Genomic DNA, 24,292 nt, shown 5'->3' with positions numbered 1-24,292 from the left:
CTGAAAACCCACTGGAGGATAAGCTATAAGTTGGTTCTGATTCTATAACACATAACTACAGCTTCTAAGAATGACCTTGGACACACTTTTAATCCCTATATTTACTACGTAAATCCAGAAAAAATGTTCATGTACAGGTTTGCGAGGAGATGTTCTTTCTTCAGAGTTTTCCCCTTGTTAAGTGCTAGAGAGTCAGCCTAGCATCATAGTGACAAACCACACAGTACCAGAACACTAAATGCTGGCTTGTCCTGCACTAGCCCCATAGTTTCTTTATATAAGATTCCAAAACAAATATGTGTCAAGAATCCAAGCAAAATAATGATGCCAGTAATGTGGCTCTTAAACCATGATTCAGCATTGTCATCCATGTTTACAGTAAACAGACCAAAGACTGACTTTCAGAATTGACTAGTAGGAGACTCTAAAGCATTGGTATACAGACTTATTGAGCAGCTTAAAATATTGAAGCCTCACAAAATCTTATCATGGGCATCAAATGAAGATACCACATGGATTAGTCCTTCCAAACACGTTTTATCTGCACATTCCTCTATGGCAACAAGGAGTGGTGATGCTTGTAACGGGCCTACCTGCAGAAGCTTCCATCTGGTGTTCAGGTCTTCCAGAGTGCGGAGATTGTATGGTGAGAGCTGAATGCCCAATGTGGTGAGCTGGCGAGCAAGGTCATTGACGTGGCCTACGTTCTCTTTAAGTGGTGCAATTTCACCCCGAAGTGCCTGTGTGAGACAGCCAAAGACAAATTGGAAAATGAGAAGGCATCAAGCAAAGAGATTTCACACAAGGAAAAAAAACCACAACACATAGCTCGTTCTATTTCAGATTCAACACCAATGATGTTTGCTTTGTTAGAGTGGTACTACAGCAATGCCAATTTATTAAGGAATAATAACCACTAACAGTTATTATTTCTCATCAGTTATTATAGAGAGCTCTGGTGGCCTAGTGGGTAAGAGTTGTACTGCCAACCCAAAGGCAAGTGGTTCAAATCCATCAGCTTCTTTGCAGGACAAAGACGGGCCATCTCATCTCATGAATTACAGTCTCTGAAAACACACTGGACAGTCAGGTATGAGTCAGTTCCAACTCGACAGCAGACAACAACGATAAATAGTTATCGAGTACTTTGACCTAGTGGTAAGAAGCTGCATTGCAATCCTGAAGGCATGGGTTTCAAATCTACCAGCTGCTCCGCAGGAGAAAGATGGGCACTCTCCTCTTGTGCAATTATCTGCCTCTGAAAACCCACCAGAGGGTCAGCTATGGGTTGCATCCAACTCAACAGTACACAACAACAACAACAACAATTCTGTAATAAGGTCTATCCACATATTAGCAGCTGCAATCCAGTTGACAGTGGTTCACAGTTATCAAACATGTGTCAGATTAGAAATGTACTATGGAATACCAATGACTGATTTTTCAAAAATAGAATGCCATGGGTGCCTCTTGGTAGACCCAAATCTGCAACCTTTCAGTTATCAGGCCAGTGCTTTAACTGCTTGCTAGAGGGTATTCCTCCGCATCTGCCTTACGGATAGTTGGAAAATTGTAATTTTACTTATGACAAAATGAGCTTTCAGAGGTAAAACTTTGCTCAAGGTCCCATAGGTAACCACCGGTGGCCTTGGGATTCATAACCAGCTTTCTTGGCCTCCGAAGTGCACATTATTAACTACCCTATTATCTACACCTCCGACGAAATTCAGGACGTGTAAAAGTAACAGTGAAAAAAACAGACGACTGGTAGATTCTAAATTCCATTCATTCCACCACCAGAAATGCATCTTTATTTATTTTTTTTTAAGAACAAAAAGCTACACTGAATCAGAAAATATTGTGCTCACATGTTACATTAACTATATAATACACAGTTTCACTTAGACGGTAGGATAGTTTGTCAAGTCCCAAGAATGACTTCCTGGTCTCTTGGTAGTTCAGTCCTTGCAGTAATGACTTATCAAGGCTCCCATGGGGCTTCTCACCTGTCTAAGAAGCACTGGGGCTGGATTCTCTGATGTAATGCATCACGACAGTCTGTTGAGTGGAAGAACCCTATGCAGATATGCGAAGGGTATTACCATGCATCATACCTACCCTATTGAGATGACATTTATGGATCTTTAACATGATGCATGATGTCCAAATGTTCCAATGAGCAATTTCTAAGGGACAAATTCCCTCACTTAGGAGAACAGTTTGTGTAATGTAATGTCTCTGCACAAGGACAGCATCACTTACTTGGTTATACGTGCTGTTGTGACTTGCTTCATCTGGGGCGTTATCAGTTGCAGTCTGGTTCACTATGTTGATAAAACTACTGTTTACCTGGCCTCTCTGTGCCTCTCTTGTTACTCATCATTCTAAATACAAGGATCTGGTGTACTTGGGTATGTTTTCAGGAGGGGTGGTGAGTCCCTGGGAAAAGACATTTTGCTGGGAAAGGTGGAGGGTCAGAGAAAGGAGGACCTTCAACAAGATAGGTAGAGACAGTGACTGTAACAATGACCTTGAGTGGATTATAGATCCTGAGGATGGTGTAGGGTAGGATAAGGTTCAAGTTTGTTTATAGGGTCATTCTGAGTTGCAATTGTTTTGAGGGCACCTGACTGAACATACTATGGACTGCCAAGAGAACAAAGAGGTCTGCCCTGGAGAGGGTGAGACCAGGCTGCTCCTTGGAGGCTAGGATTCTGAAGCTCCATCTCACATCCTTTGGGCATGTTGCTGGGAGTGATCAGAGGACATCATGCCCGGAAGAGTGGAGGGACAGCGCAAGAGAGGAAGACTCTAGATGAGATGAACTGACAAAGTGACTGGGGTAATGGGGGTAAGTGTGTTAGAGACAGTGAGATTGGCTCAGGCTAGAGCAGGGTTCAGAGCTGTTGTACATAGAGTTGCTATGAGTTACAAGCGACTTAATGGCACATAATAACAACAACACAACAGTATTATAAAAGAGTCAGGGTGGGGGTAAGACTGAGAAAAACTGGATAAATTGTGTATACTGCACTGAAACAGATGAGGGAGAGAATAATTTAAAAGTGATGTATGATAGGGTCTTATGGTTATCACAAGAGTCCACAATTAAGGTTGCATAGTGGAATGTACTTGGGGCGGTGGGAGGGGTGCGGGGGGATTGTGTACCAGGGAAGGGGGTTTTTTTTTACTTTTGAAAGAGAGGAGTGAAAAGGGGGATGGGGGAGGGGGGGAAGGGATGGGCGGGGAGAGAAGTGCAGCAATGAATGAATGGAAATCAAAATCTCTGTAAATGCTCATTAAAATTATTAAAAATAAAAAGAATGCTTCTTTCCTCTTACATCCATCTGAGTGTCTCATCACTAAAATGTGGTCTTGTTTGGAGTAGATTTACAGATTTCATAGATTCAACATACTGTATCATTCCTGGATGATTCCATAGATGAGAAAGGTGGGAGAGGGGAGTAAAAGCTACTAAATAAAAGGCATATATTAAGGTGGGTGAAGCGAAAGACGATATACAATAAAAGGATGATCAGCACAATATCACTTAAAAAGCAAGTAAGTATAGACAGATTAAATGGAAGTCAGAGATACAGGGAGGAAGCAGGATAAGTGTGATTTCACTGTGGGCATAGACATTACTCTCACCGAACAAAATGCATATGAATGGTTGAATAAAAAATTAATTTGCTTTGCAACTTTCTAACTGCAATAAAACCCCCCTCAACACACTGTGATAATCACTCTGTTAAACTTAGACTTTTAAAAAGGAAGTCATTAAAATATCATATTAAAAAATTCATGGAGTTTTGTTGTTTTTTTTCAGAGTGCTGAAGATGTTCTGGAATTGCATAGCAGCAATGGCTGTACAAGCGTGTGAATATCCAAAATACCACCAAGTGTGCACTTTAACAGGAAGAATTGTATGGTGCGTGAATTATATTATCAATAAAGCAGAAACAAAAATATAGCGAGACATTGAATCACACATACGCAAACATAATAGGTGAATTATTCATACTGATTTGACTTCATGTCAGCAGAATGTCATTGGAATTTGTCTGAAACTAAGAAAGGCTTTCTCAGGTAATAGCAAGTATTATTATTCTATTTACTCCTAACTAAACACATGGATTAAAGGAGCCCAAATAAGTAAGTACCCACAGAGAAAGGTGGTTAAAATGCATATAAGTGAAATCATATCACTAACATAAAGTGATCCATAATAATTCTGTTTCACACAACAGAAATATAATGTAGCAATTTCTTAAATGTCAATGGGCAAACCAAGCAAGCCAGACAACAATGATGACTGCAAAATACAACTATTCTCTTTTGGATAAGATGACGCTTTTTATTAACAAATACAACTGAGTGGGAATCATAAACAACGAGACCTCAGCGGGGACGGACAGCAACCAGGAGGAATCTGTCTATACTGCAGATGAGCCCTTTGTGCTAACCATTTTCTTTGCTAATAGGGTTCTCAGTCATTAGGGCGAATATCCACTCCAGTTAAGCCTAATCCACACCTCTGCTTCTTTTAGATTTGCTCCTGTACACATCGAAATAGCCCTTGTTAGAACATTTCTGTTTTCATTTTCCTCCCCAAAGTCCTGGCCACAAAACTAAATCTTGTGTCAATGTTTTAGAAGATAAAAGGGCTTGTAAAAATGAGTTTCATTAATAATAATTAATCACAACATCTTGCCTTCCTCTACTTCAATTTTTGTTTTTGGACATTTCTCCCTATCTCATTTCTACACTATCATAGAAAGAAGACTAACTAAACTCCCCTAAGGTTCACTGGATGAGCCAGAGTCTTCAATCACATTTGTGGAACACATTAACTATTTTCTTCTTCCTGTTATGTGCCATCAGGTTGCCATTGACTCATACTGACCCTGTGTACAACAGCTCTGAAGCCTGCCCTGTGCTGAGCCAGTCTCACTGACTCTGACATTAACCTACCCTCATTGCCCCCGTTCCTGTATCAATCCATCTCATTTGGAGTCTTCCTCTCTTATATTGTCCTTCTACTCTTCTGAGCCTGATGTTCTTCTCTAAGGATTGGTCCCTCCTAGCCATGTGCCCAAAGTATGTGAGATGGAGCTTCAAAATCCTAGCCTCCAAGGAGAAACTTGTTTTCACCCTCTCCAAAACAGACGTGTTTGTTCTCTAGGTAGTCCACAGTATATTCAAAACCCTTCTCCAGTGCCACAATGCAGAGGCATCAATTTTCCTCTGTCATCCTTAGTCATTGTCCAGCTCTCTGAAGCATACTAAGTAACTGTGAAGACTGTGGCCTGGATCCAGTGCACCTTAGTCTCTAGAATGACATCGTTGCTTTTCAGTGTTCAGAAGAGGTCACTGTGTAATCTGTCTTTTGGTTTCCTGACTGCTTATGCCAAGAGTGTTGACTGTGGAGCTAAGCAAGCTAACAGGCTTTAAATAAAATGTTAGCAGGATCCGTGAAACTGGAGTCTCTAGATGGTGTAAAGGAGTTAAGTGCTCAGCTGCCAACGAAAAGGTTGGAGGTTCGAGTCTACCCAGAGGTGCCTCAGAAGGCAGGCCTGAAAATTTTCTTGCTGAAAATTCAGCTACAATTTTTAAAATTTTATGTGGGTACGCATAAAAAACTCATATACATTGTGATTAACACTATCCTTTATTTTTATTATGTTTCATAAAATCATTCCCATTATGTTTTGTAACATTTTGTGGAGCACTCCTCTGACACTACGGGCATCACCATATGGTGGCACCGACCTGATGACAATGTTCTTTGCTTTGATTTCTACGGTCATCAGTTTAGATGTACGCTTATCACTGTCAGTTATGTGCATGGTGCTCAAGCCTGGTTTTGTTGTACTAATTATTACAATTAAACGGTTTCCTTCAAGATTTCCCAAGTCTTAAAGGATAAAAGGGTATTATTTCTTGGAAAATTAGGCTAAATACTCTGGAAAGGTGCTTAAGCATGAAAAAAAAAAACTGTTGAATTACAAGTAGACAAGATACCTATAGAAGATAAAGAACATCATCCCAACATGTCGACAAAGATTCTGCATTCATATGGTTCCTCTTATTTTCTGAAAGGTGTTCTCTACATTTAAATAAACTAGAACTGGAAATAAAAAAAGCTTCTACAATGGCAATGCTTACTGGCCTGATCCATATGAGTGAAACCTGCGGGACTAGTGGCCCTTAACCACCCATCGGAGCCTGGCATCAACTGCCCCTAGCAGCAGACAGAACAGGAACACCAGGGAGGTATTCGGAATAATCAACCACACAGGATTCCAAGGGCAGCATTTGCCTAAGAATGAAGCTCACAGTGTCAAGAGAGAAAGCATGGAGGGATAGATGGAAATAAGAACTGCAGAGGTACCGGGAAGAACCATGATACAACATGGGCATTGTAATAAGTGTCATAAAAACAAAAGATACATGAACAAACAACTATGAGATATCATCTCACCCCAGTAAGAATAGCAAAATTTAACAGAACAGCAAACAAATGCTGGAAAGGTTGTGGAGCAACTGGAACCCTTAGTCATTGTTAGTGGGAGTGTAAAATGGTGCAACCACTATGGAAGGCGGTATGGCGCTTTCTCAAAAAGTTGCAAACAGAGATACCATTTGACCCAGCAATTCCACTACTGGGAATATACCCTAAAGAAACCATTCCTGCCACCCAAGCAGATATATGCACACCTGTGTTTAATGTGGCTTTGTTCACAGTAGCAAGTAGTTGGAAACCACCCAAGTGCCCATCAACAAACGAATGAATAGCGAAGCTCTGGTATATTCACACAATGGAATACTATGCTGCACTGAAAAATAAGAACTCATGCAAGATTATTCAAAATGGGTGACCCTGGAGGACATTATGTTGAGTGAAATGTCTCAGTCACCAAAGAACAAATACTGCATAGTGCCACTGTTGTAGAACGGGACAGACATTGGGGTTGGGTTGAAACTGAGAAAAATTGGATAAATTTTGTATACTGCATTGAAACAGATGACGGAGAAAACTGTTTAAAAGCGATATATGATTGGGTATTATGATCATGACAAGAGTCCAAAAGGCTGAGTAGTGGAGTGTACTCCAGGCGGGAAGGGGGGATTGTATACCAGTAAAAGAATTTTTCTTCTACTTTTCAAGCTTTACAAGATAAGAGCGAACTGGGGGGTGGGGGTGGGGAGCAGTGGGCAGGGAGAAAAATGCCACAATGAATGAATGGAAATCCAAAGTGTCTGTAAAGTTTCATTAAAATTTATAATAAAAAAAGATAAATAAATTGTTGAATGTAGAAGCAACCTGCTCTATAAAACTGTAATCAAACCATGATAAGGTGGTTATGTTTTTTAAAATAACCAACCCTTGCATTCTGAGTTTGGTTTATGGAGAACTCCAATTATTGAATCTACACACATAAAAGTCCCCATATAGCATGAAAACACTCGTGATGATTTCACATTAAAACAAATGCTTAAGGTCTCCCCCCAAATATTCCACTTTAATTGATTTTTTTCCAATTAACTCTTGAACTATACATCTTAATTGAGTTCAAATAGAGGGCATCTTCTATACATTTTTCCTATTATTACCACCGCTATTAAGCAGCTCTGTTGGTGAAGTACACAGAGAGATGCGATGCTAAGCTCAAGTTTGAGTGGCTTTGGTGGTTTGAAGCCATCAGCCACTCTGGGAGAAAGATGGGAAGTCTCCTAATGCTTGATTTGTAGCCTTGGAAACCCAATGTGGCGGTCAGGTATGAGTGAGAATTGATTCAGTGGTGATTATAGAGAGAAAATTTGGTGGTGGGGGAGATGGTGCGGGAGGAAGAGAGACAGCTATGATTATTATTAATTTTTTAAAATACATGTAGGGCATTTCCAGCCTAATAAAATAGACAATGCTCAGTTAAGATAACGGATGGGAGAATCTGTTCTTGAAATCAGTGTATTCAAACTTTGTAAATAAACTAGCATTAAAAAAATAGGTAACAATAGAAGTAGTCAACTCAGTGGGGTTGTTGAGAAAATTAAGTAAGTCTGTATTACAATCCTAGAGCAATTGACACATAAATAATGCTTATTATATTAGTGTTTTGAAATTTAAGATAATGTCATCTCATCCATTAATATATCTTCAGAAAGTTGTGACCATGAAAAAAAAATTGGCTATCCATTTAACTGTAAAAGAATTTTTTAAAAATAAAAATAAATTTATATGTAGAGGAAAAAAGATGATGGATGGGAGGGAAAAGAGTTTTGCTTAAAAAACTGGTAAAAGAGCGAGCTCTGGTGACCTAGGGGCAAGAAGCTGCACTGCAATCCCAGAGGTGCATGGTTCAAATCCACCACATGCTCTGCTGGAGGAGGAACAATCTCCTCCTGTACCAGTCAGATCTGATTTGACTGTACACACACACAGACACACACACACACACACACACAAAATAAAATGAATGAAAAAAAATTTAAAAAAAAACTGCTAAAAGATAATTTGCAGAGGGTAGGAGACTTTGGGGGTGGGTATCTTTTTTGTTTTTTTTTTAATATTATACTCACTTATTTACAAAGTTTGAATACATTGTTTTTCACAAAAGATCCTTCCCATTTCCTTCACCCACCCACCCATCAAATTGTGCAATCCCATGATTAACACCATCCTTCCCCATCCTTACACCACTATGTCCACACTCTCCCCCCACCTTGGATTCTCATACTCATTCTACAAAATGTTTTATACAATATTTGTCCTTGTGGGACTGAGTTAGTTCACTTAGCATAATGCTCTCCAATTCCTCCCAAGTTAGGTAGTAATGTACAAAATCATTGCTCCTGTGTGTGAATGTACCACAACTTCTCAATTCATTCTTTTGTAGCAGTGGCAAAGTGGCAAACAGGGCAGCAAGTAATAAATGTTGGAGAGGATATGGAGTGATAAGAACTCTTAAATTGTTGGCAGGATTGTACAATAGCACAACCACTCTGGATGGCAGTTTGGAGCTTCCTAAAAGAAAAAAAAAAGCTAAACACAGAAATTCCATATGACCCAGCTATTCCATTGCTTGGAATATACGCCAAGAAAATGAGAACTGAGGTTCAAATGCAAACTGGTACACCAATGTTGATAGCAGCATTATTCACCATCGCAAGGACATGGAAACAATCCAGATGTCTAACCAAAAATGAATGGGGATGGGTATCTTAAGGGTTGTGAACCCACTTCAAAACATCAGCCAACCAGAAATCATCATGATAGTCCCAAGCACAGGATACTGGAGAAAAGGTGCAAACGGAGAGTAGAAAAGAGGGAAAGGGCGGCTGCAGGGTACACAAGTCAATCTCTCCTTGGGGCTTTCCCCTAAGGTATTGATGTCAGTGTCCTATCATGTAAGGATAGTCACGGCACAACATTATTCACCATCACAAGAGCATGGAAACAGCCCAAATGTCCAACCACAAACAAATGGATTGAGAAATTATGGTACATTCACCCGATGGAATACTGTGCAGCATGCAGGAGCAATTACTTTGTAAATCACTACCTAACTTGGGAGGAGCTGGAGAGCATTATGCTGAGTGAACTAACTCAGTCCCATAAGGACAAATACTGTATAGAACCATTATTGTAGAACGTGTATGAGGATCCAAGGGGCGTAGGGAGAGCAGAGGTGTGAGGATGGACAGGAGTGGGTTAGGGTGGTGGTAAATCTCAGGATTGCACAGTTGATGGGTGGAGGGAGGGGTGGGTAAAGGAAATTGGAAAGATCTGATGTGAAAAACAGTGTACCAACTTTCTAAGTAAAGCAGTATAAAATAAAAATGTATTTAAATACATAAAAAGAAGTGTCACCTCCAAAAAGTCAAATCAAAGAGAGACTAGGTAAGGAATGAATTCAATCATTATGACACTCAAACTCAAGTAGCACTGAAGCTGACTATATGTCAACCATGAGAGTTGTAACATCACCACTAGAAACTTAATGTCACATTATTAAGCATAACACATCAAAAAGTATACTTCAAACAGTAAGATGTGTATGCTAGCGTACATGACAGGGGGCGCTGCGGCCTCGGGGTAAGGAGTTGAGCTGCCAACCCAAAGGCAGGCAGTTAGAATCTACTAGCTGCTCTGTGGGAGAAGGACGGCAATCTCCTCTTACGCGATTTACAGCCCCTGGAAACCCACTACAGCATCAGCTAGGAGTAGGCAATGAGTCAATGACAGCAGCATGTTGGTCGGTTTGATCCCACTCTGGAAGCAGTAAGTGAGAACACATTAAAAAGCCATTATAATGGGTGGTTCTGTGTTTTGTTTTTTTTTTTTTAATGACGTAAACATCTGGGATATGTTCTCCATGAAAGAGCAAACCAAGCCTAATTTTATTATGATTGGTTCCATGAAGGTAGAATTTTCACTTCATTAAAGGTTGACTGATTATAGATATAAAAAGACTTTTTTAGAACGATATAGAAGTCTGATATGGCAAGCTTTCCTGTTCTTAAAATGAAATTATCTGTCGGAGTAATCCTTACACATCCATTTGTGTATATATTTAGAATTGTAGTCACTAATCACTTTGCAACAACAACAAAAGGGATTGTCTATTAATAAGGGGACATCTATATCTTAAAGAGGCAATTTTGATTGGATAGATAAAGGATCATCCTTACTGAGAGGCACAAAAGGTAGTTAGCAGGTACTGAAAAGAGTCAGATTGAAGGAATTCAAGTTTGAGAGCCTTTATTTTCTTTTGTGACACGGAAGGCAAAAGATGTGGCCTTGAACGGCTGTGCACGGAGTATTTGCTGAATAGAACCATATACAGAGGTTAAGTGGGAACATCTGAATTATTCTAGCAGACCCCAGGAGAGAGTCTTGTCTTAAGAAATGTGGTGAGGGAGGGCCGAGATTCCTTTTGAGGCTCAAAAACTCATTGAGGTCAAGTTGGAAGCAACTCAGAGCTGATCTTTACATCTCGTTTCCAAGGCTGCAAATCTCACGAGAGAAAACGGCCCACATGTCTCCTGAGGGACCGGTGATAGAGTCACACTACCAGAAATGTGAGGCATTTGGATTAGCAGTGCAGCTCCCTACAGAATACATCACCAAATAGCTTTAAGGTTTTTTTTAATGCATCTTTTTTTTTAAATTGGTTTGCTTACAAAGTTTGTGCACGTTGTGTTTCACGCTAGTCTTCATTCACACTGTGTTTCAGACACTTATTCTCATACATTGTTTTAATAAAATTAATCACCATTGGCCCTTGCCCATCATTACCCTATCTTTTCACCCAAATCCTTCCCATTTGCTTCCCTCCTTCCCTCCACCCACCAAACTGTGCAAATTTGTGGTTTCAACCCTACCAATTCCCACTTGAGTTCCCATACATGTTTTACTAGTTATCCCTTAATTTTTTCCCAATAATATTTGTCTTTATGAGACTGTGGTAGCTCACTAAGCATAATGACCACCAAAGCTCTTTTGACACTAGGTAGAAATTTTGACTCAGGTTTGAGGTTTCGTCTACTGGTGGTGGCACAAACACTTAAGGGCAATGGATTTTGAATTGTAGTAAGAATATGATTGAAAAATTGACCACGGAACTGAACTTTTTAGGAGGGAAATGAATCAAGAGGAAGATATAGGTGGGGGGGGAAGAGTAGAATGAGTGAGTAGTTCTAAGTGAGTAGTGTTCTAGAACAATCTAGGAAGGGCCACAGTAGGAATAGCTGCACAAATAAGCAAGCAAGGAAGAAAAGAGATGCTTACATGTATGTATGAGCTCTGCTAGACTTGCCATTTTTTAATATATATAAATGGGGAGCTCTGGTGGCTTAGTGGAAAGAAGCCGCGCTGCAATCCCAAGGTCACACAGTTTGAATCCACCAGCTGTTCTGCAGAAAGATGGGCAATCTCCTTCTGTGCAATTAACTGCCTCTGAAAACCCACTGGACAATCAGCTATGGGTCAGTTCCAACTACGGTACACAGTGAACATATATCAACGGTGCTACTGAGGGTCTGAAAATCTTCTCCTGAAATCTTAACCTACTCTTTTGTGCATGTCCTATCTCACTTATCAGGAATTGCAAATACACAGGCCAGACATGGCCCTGTGTTATTTCTATGCACCTTGTGCAGAGAAATATGTAACATAGATGGTACCACAACAACTGAGTAGACATTAACTGCATAGCACAACCACCTTGCTTGCAGAAAGTTAAAAGCACTTGACACAGTTACTGCAGAACACTACAGCCTTCAATATGGATACCATCTTATAGATTGTGTATCAAGAAAACAAAAATCCTCACCACTACATCAATAGGCAATATCATGACAGATGCAGAACATATTGAAGTTAATGATTTCACCTTGCTAGGATCCACAATCAACACCCTTGGTACCAGCAGTCAAGTAATCAAAAGAGGAATCATAGTGGGGAAAGAAAATCTACTGTTGGGGAGCATTCCAGAGTACTAAAGAACAATGATGCCAGCTTAACGACTAAGTTGAGTGTGACCCAAGCCATGGTCTTTTTAATTACTTCTATGTATCTGAAAGTTGAATTACTAAGGATGACCAAAGAGCTGAGTGCATCAAATTATGGTGTTGGAGAAGAGTACTGAAGATGTGATGGACTGTCAAAAGAACAAACAAGTTTCTTCGAGGAAGTGCAACTAGGGTGCTCCTTAGAGGCAAGTATGTCTCCCATCTTTGAGCATGTTGTCAGGAGAAACTAGACATTGGAAAAAGATGTCATGCTGGGAAACATGGAGAATCCGTGAAAGAGAGGAAGACCTTCAACAAGATGGATTGACCCAGTGACTATAACAACATGCTCAAGCATCATGAGGATGTTAAGGGATAAGGCAAAGTTCAGATGACGTTCATAGGGTTGTGATAGCCTTGTGGGTAAGGAACCGTGCTGTTAACTCAAAGGCAGATGGTTCCAATCCACCAGCTGCTCTGAGGGAGAAAGTTAGGCAAGCTCCTCCCAAATGTTTTACTGCCTTGGAAAATCCACTGTAGAGTGAGTTATGAGTTCGTTCTTTGCCAACAGCAAATAAGAACAACGTAAGTCAAAGTTGACTTGATGGGACATTAACAGCAACTGCCTTTTTCTCTATAATAAAACCAGACTGAGCAAATATTTATGAATGAAGCTCCTTAAGGAAAAAAATAACTCAAAATGAGAGGTAGTAGAGAAAGTCTCACAGGATTCCTTATGTTGGATTATTAGTGACAAGTTAAAGAGGAGAAAAAGAAAGATCTTCAGTGCTTGTACTTGGGCTCTTAATCTGGGAAGGCCTCCCAGGACACAGTAACTTAGAAACTGACAGCAGATAATAGTCAAGGCTGTTGTGCAGCTTCTGCATTCCTAGGTGCGTGTATTATAAGATTACCAGCTAAAGGACAGTGGAACTCCAGTGGTGTAATCCATAGAGAGATGCACTGCTAACCCAAAGGCTATCCCTCTCTGGTGGTTCGAATTTGCCTCTGAGGGAGAAACATTAGCCATCTCCTCCTGTGCAATGGAAGTCAGATATGCAACAGTTCCAACTCAACAACAATTAGATTGAGTTGTTTGGATGTTCCCTCCATCCCCCACTCAAGGTGAAAGGTTGTAGTTCAAACTCATCCAAAGATGCCTCAGCAGACAGACAAGGTTATCTGCTTCTAAAATGCCTTGACACCCCCAAGGAGCTGTTCCACTCTGCATACACGAGGTGACCATTTGTTAGCATCTACTAAAGTCAACTAATGACAAGAACAAAATTATCCTGATAGGAATCCGTGGTGTCACATATGGTTACGTACTCTCCTGCTTATGTAAAGGTTGGGAGTTCAAGCCTACCTAGCGGGAACTTAGAAGACAGGTCTTGTGATGTGATGTGATTCTGAAGGCCTGGGGAAGCCTATGGAGTGAAGCCCCACTCTGCAACACACAATATGCGATTTGGAATTGACTCCACGACAACTGGTTGGTTCCATCATCTTGGTAGAAGTGTGGCCACCAGGCAAGCGAATCAGACTTTATATCCTATCTTGTGCATTCAAGGTCTTCTAGAGTTTGTGAATTATTGTTATTAGGTGCCAAGGGTATGTGGCTAGATCAACGAAAAAAAAAAAAAAGATGAAATGTGCCCCCAATGCCATATTGGTTACCCATGGTGGACAGGGTCTGGTGGAGCTCTCAGATTAAGACAGGCTTAGAAGCAGGAGTGGCATCCACTTCCTAAACAACATGCCTCTGGACACTATGAACTTCGAGAAATGACATTAGTCATAGAACAAAGTACAGGCCTTTTGTTCATAGGGTCACTATAAGTCGTGCTTGACTCAATGGCACTTGACAACAAGAAGATGCAAGTTAAGTAAACTCTTCATTAAATTCAGCAGACAGACTTGGTAACTTCCACTGTGACTTTTACATTTCAGCTCTTGGCTCTCTTCTCTGGCTTCCTAGTATGTAGACTCTGATTTTGTCCCAGGTAACTATTGTTTTAGGCTGGGTTCTGCAGAAGCAGAGCCTGAGATACACCTTATTGTGCAAATGATTTATTGAGAGAATGCTCTTAAAAGAAAGAAAATGAGATAAGCAGAAAGACATGGCAAGAAAGCTAAGCAAGGATGAGGTATCTTTTGGAGACTAGCATTAATTTGCCTGCTCCCATGGATCAGCCCCTTCTTGTTAAATTAGGTTTTCCAGTGTTAAACAGACCTGGAGATTTGGAGGGGAGAAAAGGTAGCATAACTTCCCACTCAAGGAAGCTTCGTAGTGGGTTGAAGGAATAGTGTCCTCTCAAAAGATACATTAAAATTCTAACCTCTCCAAAGTGCTCAAGAGCAACAATGTCAGTCTGGAGACTAAGGTGTATCTGATCCAGGCCACGGTCTCTGCAATTACTTGCTATGCATTAGAGAGCTGGAAAATTACTACAGATGATAGAAAAATCATCGATACCTTTGAGTTGTAGTGCTGAAGAAGAGTATTGAACAGACCATGGACTGCCAAGAGAACATGTTTGTCTTAGAGAAGGTGAAATCAGGTTGCTCTTTGGAGGCAAGGATTTTGAGGTTCCATCTCTGAAACACATTGGGTACATGACCAGAAGGCACCAGTCCTAAGAGAGGGACATCATGCTTGGAGGGGTGGAGGGACAGCACAGGAGAGAAAAATCCTGGGTGAGATGGATTGATGCAGTAACTGGGGTAATAGGGGTAAGTGGTTCAGAGACAGTAAGACTGGCTGAGGATAGAGTGGGGTTCAGAGCTGTTGTACATAAGCTTTGAGGTGCAGGCAACTCAAAAGGCACATCAACCTAATCCCTGTTATGTGTGAATATAGCTTGGAAATATTCTTTGCAGATGTCAAAAAATTAAGATGAATTCAATAGACTAGTATCCTTTTAAGAAAAAAAAATTTGGACACAGACAAGAGATACACTGACGATGGAGGCAGAAATTGGTGTGACACTGCTACTAACTAAAAAACACTAAGGCTGTGGATAATCACTGGGTGTTAAGAGAGACAGATGGCACAATTTCCCTCTCAGAACCTCATGAAGGATCTGACTGTGTGGGCAGTTTGATTTTGGACTTCTAACCTTGAGAATGTCAAGAGAAAAGATTTCTGTTGTATTAATTTTTTTTTACATATTTTTATTGGTTTGCATATAATCATTCATTTACATTGTGTTTATGTAGTTATACAATCTTTTCATGTACATTCCATTATATACAATCATTCATACATCTGTGTTATGTGCCATCTCCTGTGACTCATAGCAATCTTATGCACAATGGCTCTGAACTCTGTTCTATCCTGGGCCAATCCCTGATACAATCACTATCACTACCCCTGTTATTGTGTCAATGCATCCCATCCACGGTCTTCCTTTCCTGCACTGTACCTCCAACCCTCCAAGCATGATGTTCTTTTCCAAGGACTGATCCCTCCTGGCTACATGCCCAAACTATGGGAGATGAAGCCTTAAAATCCTTACCTTCAAGGAATAGCTTATCTTTACCCTCTCCTGAACAGACTTGTTTGTTCTCTTGGCAGTTCACAGTCTGTTCAATAGTCTTCTTTAGCACCATTATTCAGAGGCATCAATATTTCTTTTTTTGGTCATTATCCAGCTCTCAAATGCATAACATGTAATTGTGAAGACCATGGCCTGGATCAAGAGCAACTTAGTCTCTTGACTGATATTGTTGCTCTCCAGTATTTTGCAGAGATCCCCAACAGCAGATTTTCCCAATGCAATTCGTCTTTTGACTTCCTGGCTGCTGGTACCAAGAATGTTGATAGTGGAACCAAGCAATCTGAAGCTGATAACAATCTCAATCTCTTCTCCATCTATCATGATGCAGCTAATTTGCCCAGTGGTGAGAATTTCATTTTCTTGATATTGGGCTTCAATCTATGTTGCAGATTACAGTCCTTGACGTTCTGCAGCAAGCACTTCAGATGCTCCTCAGTTTTGGCAAGCAAGGTTGTGTCATCTGCAGAACACAGGTTGTTGTTGATGAGTCTTCCTCCAATCCTGATATCACATTTTTCCTCGTAAAGTTCATTTTATATAATTCATTACTATTGATCTATACCTATTATCACTTCATCTTTTCAGGTTCCCATTGAATCTTTCCTATTTCTTCAACAGCGTCCCCTCCATGTGCCCACTAACTTCTGCTGTTCTGGTGATTTCTTCTCCCCTTCCTCAGTTTCCAGAGTAATTCTTTTAACCTCTCATATATAGGCATAATCACGTATGAAGAGCAAACAGAATGAAGACAATGAAACAGACTTAGCATTAATGAGCTGCTGTTGTTATGTACCGTCGAGTCAGAACCAATTCATAGCTGACCCTTAAATGAGTTTTCAGAGGCTTTAATCTCACAGGGGGAGATTGCCCATCTCTCTCCAATGGAACAGCTAGTGGATTTGAACCACTTGTTTTTGAGTTGGTAGCACAACTTCTTCCCACTAAGCTACCCGAGCTTCCTATTAATGACTTAGATATAGTGTCATTAGCATGTCTTAGGGTAGGTTAAAGACTTTAGAGGGGGGAAAAAAGACTTCAGACAAATGACGGCTGTAATTATGAAGAAATTTGGGGTGCTCTTGTTTCCCAAGTAACTATCACTATCATATTTTTATCATTTGTGTGTGTACTGTCAAATCAGATCTGACTGGTACAGGAGGAGATTGTTCCTCCTTCTCCAGCAAAGCATCTGGTGGATTTGAACTACACACCTCTGGGACTGCAGTGTCGTTTCTTGCCACTAGGCCACCAGAGCTCACCTCACTATCATATTTTATTTTTTTTTCACTATCATATTTTAACTATGGCTTTCTCTCAGACACATTATACTTTCAATGTGTGGCAATAAAAGAATATCAATTAGCTGCTTTGTTTTTTAAATAAAGAACTCTCATGGTTTCTTAAAATTGAAAAAACTGGTATCTTGCTTCTCTATATATTATTGAAGAGGCATAAAAGTCTAAGTTCTTTGTTAGCATTTTCTCTTTTCTATCAACCATAATTCTTGCTATCTAGGTACAGGGGATAGCCCCACTGTTCAGCATAATATTTTTAAAATAAAAATAAATGTTAATTGTACCATACCAATCCTGTTTCTTTCTTTTACAAGTGTATTCATTTTGCCTTCATAAATATAATTTGGAAATGAGGATAGGAAGGAAGGGATCACAAAGGAAAGGTTTTCATTTACACAAATAAGGTATACACATCTTAAGTGCTGTAATTTCCTTAGGACCACATTTACTATATCCCTAACACTGAACTAATGCTAATTATTTCTCCTTTTAAGAAAGAAGAAAAAAAAAAGGCGAGCAAGTAACAACAAAAATCAAGCTTTCCACAGCTTTTCTAACAGTACAATTAAGACAATTAAAAAGGTAATTCAGAAGTGGACAATTACTTCCTCCTTTTTAGAAACAGTTTCAATGAAAAATAGTCACAATTAAAATGAAAAGGTCTCTAATGAGTCTTAAAAATTAATTTACGCAGGCCACGCTTTTAGATGGTTAATGAAAGCAGAGGAATACCAGTATTTTCTTTTGGATACACTTTCATTTTATGCGAGAAAATCTAAAGTGAAGTGGCAGCTCATAAAATCTACCTGCTTACTTAAACATGATGATAATCCATAACCACGAGGAAAAGGAACTTCAAATTCAGGAGATATTGCAGATGGATTAAATGAAGGCCTGTGTCTACATTTGCTACTGCCTTTGCCTGTGAACAGAGGTACTGTCCTGCTTTCTTCCTCTCATTCGATAAATAAGGCAGAGGTTTTCATATAGGCATCAGAATCACATGGAGGGTTGGTTGCACAGATTTTCAGGTCCCATTCCAGTGTTTTGGGTTCAGTAGCTCCATGGAAATTCCTGAGAAATTGGCATTTCTAATAAAAGAGGCTGCGTTCCTTGAACTCACTAAGCTTATCCTTGAGCTCAGAATCACCACTCATGCTGTTTCCTCTGTCTGCCTGGCTCTTATTCACAGACTCCAGATCTCAGTTAAATGTGACCTTTAAAAGCAATCCCAATTCGGGATGCCCCATATAAAGTTCTCCCTATTACTCACTCTCAGTACCCTGTTTTCTTTCTTAGTACTGATCATAATTTCTCAGCACATATTTATCTGCCTATTTATCCATTCCTTGTCCTTTCCCAAGACCGGAAACGTCATAAAGGCAATTCGATGTAATTTTGCTCACCACAGTTTGCCTGTACCTAGCACATAATGATTCTTCAGTCCATTTTCACTAAAGAATAAGCAGTCAAGAAAATTATGCACTTTTGCATTAATTACTAATCCTTCAGACCAACAGCTATTCTCAAATTGCTTCATAAAAGCAGTTTCCTCCAGAAACCTGACACCAAGTTCCCAAATAAAAAGAAGAGAAATCTGCTCATTTTCTTTCATTTCCATATCTGAATTCTCTACATCCATTATTTGATGTCTTTTCTGTTGGAGCATGTGCTAATTACTGAAGTATCTCTAACTGAAAATGCAGTACCAAACAGGGTTTGGGGCTTTTTTGTTTTGTTTTGTTTCAGGGAAAAAAAAATGCACCAAGTTGGGGGGGTGGTGCATGGGGAGAGTAACTTATTTACGGAAAAGAGGTTCTTATGATGGAAGTCCAGCTAGTATAGTCTTAGGGAGGGCATTTTGGAAAGAGTAAATATCTAAAACTATTTATGTAAGGTAGAAGGTTGCATAGCAGGGATATCATGCAGCGTTGTATAGGTTGGAGCCTGCCCAAGAGGGTAAAGAGGGCTGTACCCCAACCTTGGCATTTTAAAAATTATTAAAAAATTCACTGTTGTACATTTTCTTCCTTCCCTCCCCCAGCCCACCCCACAATGCATCCCTTGTTCCAGACTGTTCTCATCCATTTAATGCATGATTGTAGTCCTTTTGGACACTTCTTCCCCTCATTTATGAATTTGTTCATTATCTATCCACTCTTTCCCCATCCTCTCTCCATCCCCCCCATGTCTGTCCTATTTTTAGAACAGCGGTGTGATGCACTCTGTGTACTTTTGTGACTGAGATACTTCACTCGGCATAATGTCCTCCAGGCTCTCCCACATTGTGTAATATTTTATGAGTTCATTGTTTTCCAATGCGGTCTATAATATTCCATAGCGTGTATGTACCATAGTTTTTTCTACCCATTCATTTGTTGATGGGCACTTGGGTTGCTTCCATCTCTTTGCTAGTGTGAATGATGTAGCAGTAAACATGAATGTGCATACATCTGAGTTGTGGCTGTGGTGAACCTTGGGGAGGGCTTCTGCCTCTCCAATGCAAAAGATGCCTCTTTCAACTTCGTCCAGAGGTTCTTTGCCAGAGTTGAGCTTATGGATGATATGGTTGGGAATTTGAATGACCTCTATTTCTTTCTCCTTCTCCCCCATCATTGGTGTTTCCAGTAATGATAACGAAAAGGGTTTAGATGAGTCAAATGATCAATTGTCAGAACATAATGACAAATATTTTCATGCACCTGTCTTGTGTAGAAAGGGGATAGCATGGATACAAAGTTGGCTTGAAAATTAATGAGATCAATGGGCCCATTCTTTCTTCCTTTATTCTACCTACATTCAGGTACACACTATGTCAGACTGAACCAAAATACCAAGTCACAAAAGACTTTACTGAGTTTAGGTCAGGGAGATACTGCAAAGCTATGTATAAAAAGTTCATCTACAAAGGGGCCACAGTTTAAATTTCTTTCCTGAGCATGTTCCTTTTTTGAGCTGGTATCTGACATCACCCAGGGAGAACCTATATTTCCTCATTCCTCGATCTGTGATATGGTTACAGAAAACAGGGAAAGTTGTGCCTAACATCACAAAGTCAAAACAAAAAATGGTTTGAATAGAATTTAAAAATATCACTGGCGATTGAACCAAGTAAGACTTGTGAGCATTGTGTTTCAGAGTAGAACCTTACTCTGCTGGGTTTTCAATGGCTCTGATCTTTCAGAAGTAGATTGGCAAACTTCTTTTGAAGTGCTTCTGGGTAGACTTAAACTAGCAACCTTTTGGTTAGCAGCTCAGTACTTAAGTGTGCTATCCAGTTGTGCCGGGGAACGAGCAAATGGCCTTAACAAATACAAGGATTAAGTATGGGCAAGCCATGGAAGAAAAATATTCGAAGTTTTCTTTGGAGAAGATTTTGGTGAATCTTGAATGATTTGGCCCTTATAAGTGTGGATAATGAGTTTTGCAAAAAGGAATGATATAAACTAATTTACACTTTCAATTAGATTGAATTATTTTTACACAAATAACACTGGCCAATGGCTCCTAAGATGTACTTTTTTGTAAGCATGCCATGTTGATTGATTTTTTCTTTAAAATAGCAACACACGGGGAAATTGGTACCGTATTACTTATAGAAAATCTCTCTTGGGAGAAGGAACAGTTGGCAAATAAATGTAAAAAAAAGCATGTGTTATTTGAATAAAAATACAGTACTAGTCATTTGCATCTGAAAGTTGAACAATGAATAAGACCGACCAAAAAATAAATGATGCCTTCAAATTCTTGTACTGGAAAAGAGTGTAAATATTCTATGGACTGCCATAAGAGTAAAGAAATGTATCTTGAAGAAAGTTCCACCAGGGTGCTCCTTAGAGGCAAGGACGGTGGAACCTTATCTCACTTACTTTGGGCATGCTGTAAGGAGGGGCCTGTCCTGGGTTTTCCCAAAGACATCACACTGGGAAAGGGAGAGGGTCAATGAAACAGATGAAGCCTCTTAATGAGATGGACTGACAGAGTGGCTGTAACAGAGTGACTGTAACAATGGACTGCTTCATGTTTGAGATAATTTGGCTAGTGCAAAGCTCCTATCTGTTTTTCATATGAGTTATAGTTGACTTGAAGGCAGGTGTTAAGGAGCTGAACAGAAGATTTCAAAGGGCAGCAAGGGAAGACAAAGCAAAGTATTATAATGAAAGGTGCAAAGAGGTGGAATTGGAAAAATCAAAAGGGATAAACTCACTCAGCATGTCTTAAGCTGAAGGAACAACTTCAAGCATTGAGTTGCAATATTAAGGATGCAGTAGGTAGAATGCTGAATGACCCAGGAAGTATCAAAAGAAGATAGATGGAGTACAGAAGTCACTGTACCAAAAATAATTGGTCAATACAGAATTTAATGAAACACATGACCAATGGTAATGAAGGAGGAAGCTGCTTTCAAGGAATTGGCAAGCAATAAGGCCCCAGTTGACAGCATACCAACTGACATATTTCAACAAACAGATGCTGCACTGGTTGTGCTCACCAGATTGTGCCAAGAAATCTGGAGGCCAACTACTTGGCCAACTGATGAAAGATCCGTAATTATTCCCATTCCAAAAAAAAAAGGTGATTGAACAGAGTGTGGAAATTATTAAATCATTAGTATCACATACAAGCGAGACCTGCTGACAATTATCCAAGAACAACTGCAACAGTACATCAACAGAACTGCCAGATGTGAAGGCTGGGTTTAGAAGAGGTTGTGGCACTAGGAACATTATAGCCAATGTTAGATGGATCTTAGCTGAAAGCAGAGAGTATGAGAAAAATGTCTGTATGTGTTTCATTGACTACACAAACACATTTGACTGTGTGGACCACAACAGGTTGTGGCTAACCTTGATAGGAATGAGAATCCCAAAATACTTGATTGTGCTTATGCAAAGTCTATACATGGACCAGGAGGTAGCTGTCAGAACAGAGCAAGGAAACACTGCATGGTTCACAATCAGGAATGACGTATACTAGGGATGCATCTTATTTCCATACCTTTTCAATATATATGTGAAACGGATCATCCAGAAGCTGGACTTGATGAGGAGGAATCAGAATCAGAGGAAAACTCATCAATAACCCACATTATGCAGATGATATAGCCTTGCTGGTCAAGACTGAGGAGAACCTGAGGTATTTGCTGCAGAAGGTCAAGGACTGTAGTCTTCAATCTGGGCTGAAGCTCAACATCAAGAAAACAAAGATTCTCACCACTGGGCCAATCAGCAGCATCATGATAGATGAAGAGACTGTGACTGTTAACAGCTTCAGCTCGCTTGGCTCCACAATTAACATTCTTGGTACCAATAGCCAGGAAACCAAAAAATGAATTGCATTGAGAAAGTCTGTTGTCAGGGACCTCTACAGAGCACTGAAAAGGAATGATGTCAGTCTAGAGACTCAGGTGCACCTGGTCCAAGCCATGGTCTTTGCAATTACTTGCTATGCATCAGAAAGATTACTAAAGATGGCAGAAGACAAATCTATGCCTTTGAGTTGTGGTGTTATAGAAGAGTATTGAACAAACCATGGACTGTCAAGAGAACAAACAGGTGTGTCCTAAAGAGGGTAAAATCAGGCTGTTCTCTGGAGGCAAGGATTTTGAAGCTCGGTCACATTTACTTAGGGCGTGTTGCAAGGAGGGACCAATCCTTAGAGAAGGACATCATGCTTCGAAGAGTGAAGGGACAGTGTAAGAATGGAAGACCCTTGATGAGATTAATTGACTCAGTGACTGAGATAATGGGGAAGGGGTGTAGGAGACCATGAAATTGTCTTGAGATAACGCAGGATTCAGAGCTGTTGTACACAGGGTCACTATGAGTCACAAGTGACTTGATGGCACTTAACAACAATAATAATTACTTGAAAAATGTTTCTTTTTAAACCAGTATGTGAAGTGGTTCAAGAATTTGAATGTTACCAAAAGGGAGGTAAATCAATTTCACCCAGCCACTCTCTGCAAGAGAACGATGAGGCACTTTGCTTCTATAAAGACTTATAGCCTCTGAAACTCTACAGACAGTTCTCCTCTGTCCAATGAAGCAAAATCAGTTTGAGGGTACAGGGATGCACCGCCACTTTTGCTGTACTGTGGTAGTTTGCATGTTGATGGATGGTGGGAGCTATACCACTGGCTGTTCACCTATCTGCAGGATTATCCATGCTCAACAAGTTTCAGTGGAGCTTCAGTATTAAGACAGATTAGGAAGAATGGCCTGCTGAGGGGCCAAACCATGAAATTTCCAAATTAAAAAGAAAAAAAAGTCACTGATAGGATAATGGATTACAACAGAATATCATTCAATACAGTGGGAATCCCCCTAAGCTGGGAGATACTATACAGTAACCACAACAACGAACTCACCCTACCCAGGATCATGAAGATGATGGATGACCAGGCAAAACTTTGTACTGTTAAGCATATGATCACTACTGAGTCCAAGTTGGGGCCACAACTAATACCATGCACTGTACTTATATAAGCAAGAGGATAGAAGAACTGTTGCATTTGAATTGTGTTGGCAAAGGATATTGAGGACACCATGGGCTGCCAAAAGAACAAACAAATCTATCTTGGAAGAAGTACAGAGTGCTCTTTCTCCCACCCCCACCTCCACCCCCGTCTTATTTTGATTTCCTAAGAAGCAACATATATCATAGTATGATGTTGAGAAATGTGATCTCTGTTTAGTACTTTAATATAAAAGCAGAGTGGGGATGGGGGTGGGAAGTGAGGATGGTTTACACTTCATCACACACAGCAGTCCCTGGAGAAGGACTGGGAGAGGATAAGCATAAAAGAGGAGGACCTTGGCTCAAATGTAGCAAAGATTTGGGGGATGGCACATGACTGGCAACTTCTCATTCTACTGTATATAGGTTGCTACGACTCGAAAACAACTTTTAAACACCCAA

At 40.1% G+C, this 24,292-nt stretch overlaps 1 protein-coding gene across 3 annotated transcripts in view; it reads right to left on the bottom strand.

The window, feature by feature from the left end:
- Positions 1 to 24,292, bottom strand: part of DMD (dystrophin) — a 1,058,866-nt gene that overhangs the window by 432,364 nt on the left and 602,210 nt on the right. For all 3 annotated transcript variants that reach the window (XM_006881772.1, XM_006881771.1, XM_006881773.1), the window contains one exon: positions 594 to 740. In XM_006881772.1, coding sequence (XP_006881834.1) covers positions 594 to 740 — 147 coding nt within the window. The remainder of the gene's footprint in view (positions 1 to 593; positions 741 to 24,292) is intronic.

The sequence above is a fragment of the Elephantulus edwardii genome, unplaced genomic scaffold, assembly GCF_000299155.1.
Source record: "Elephantulus edwardii isolate Elephantulus edwardi_28Jun2011 unplaced genomic scaffold, EleEdw1.0 scaffold00016, whole genome shotgun sequence".
In the NCBI taxonomy this organism is placed as follows: Eukaryota; Metazoa; Chordata; class Mammalia; order Macroscelidea; family Macroscelididae; genus Elephantulus; species Elephantulus edwardii.
This window is presented reverse-complemented; position numbering and strand designations above follow the sequence as displayed.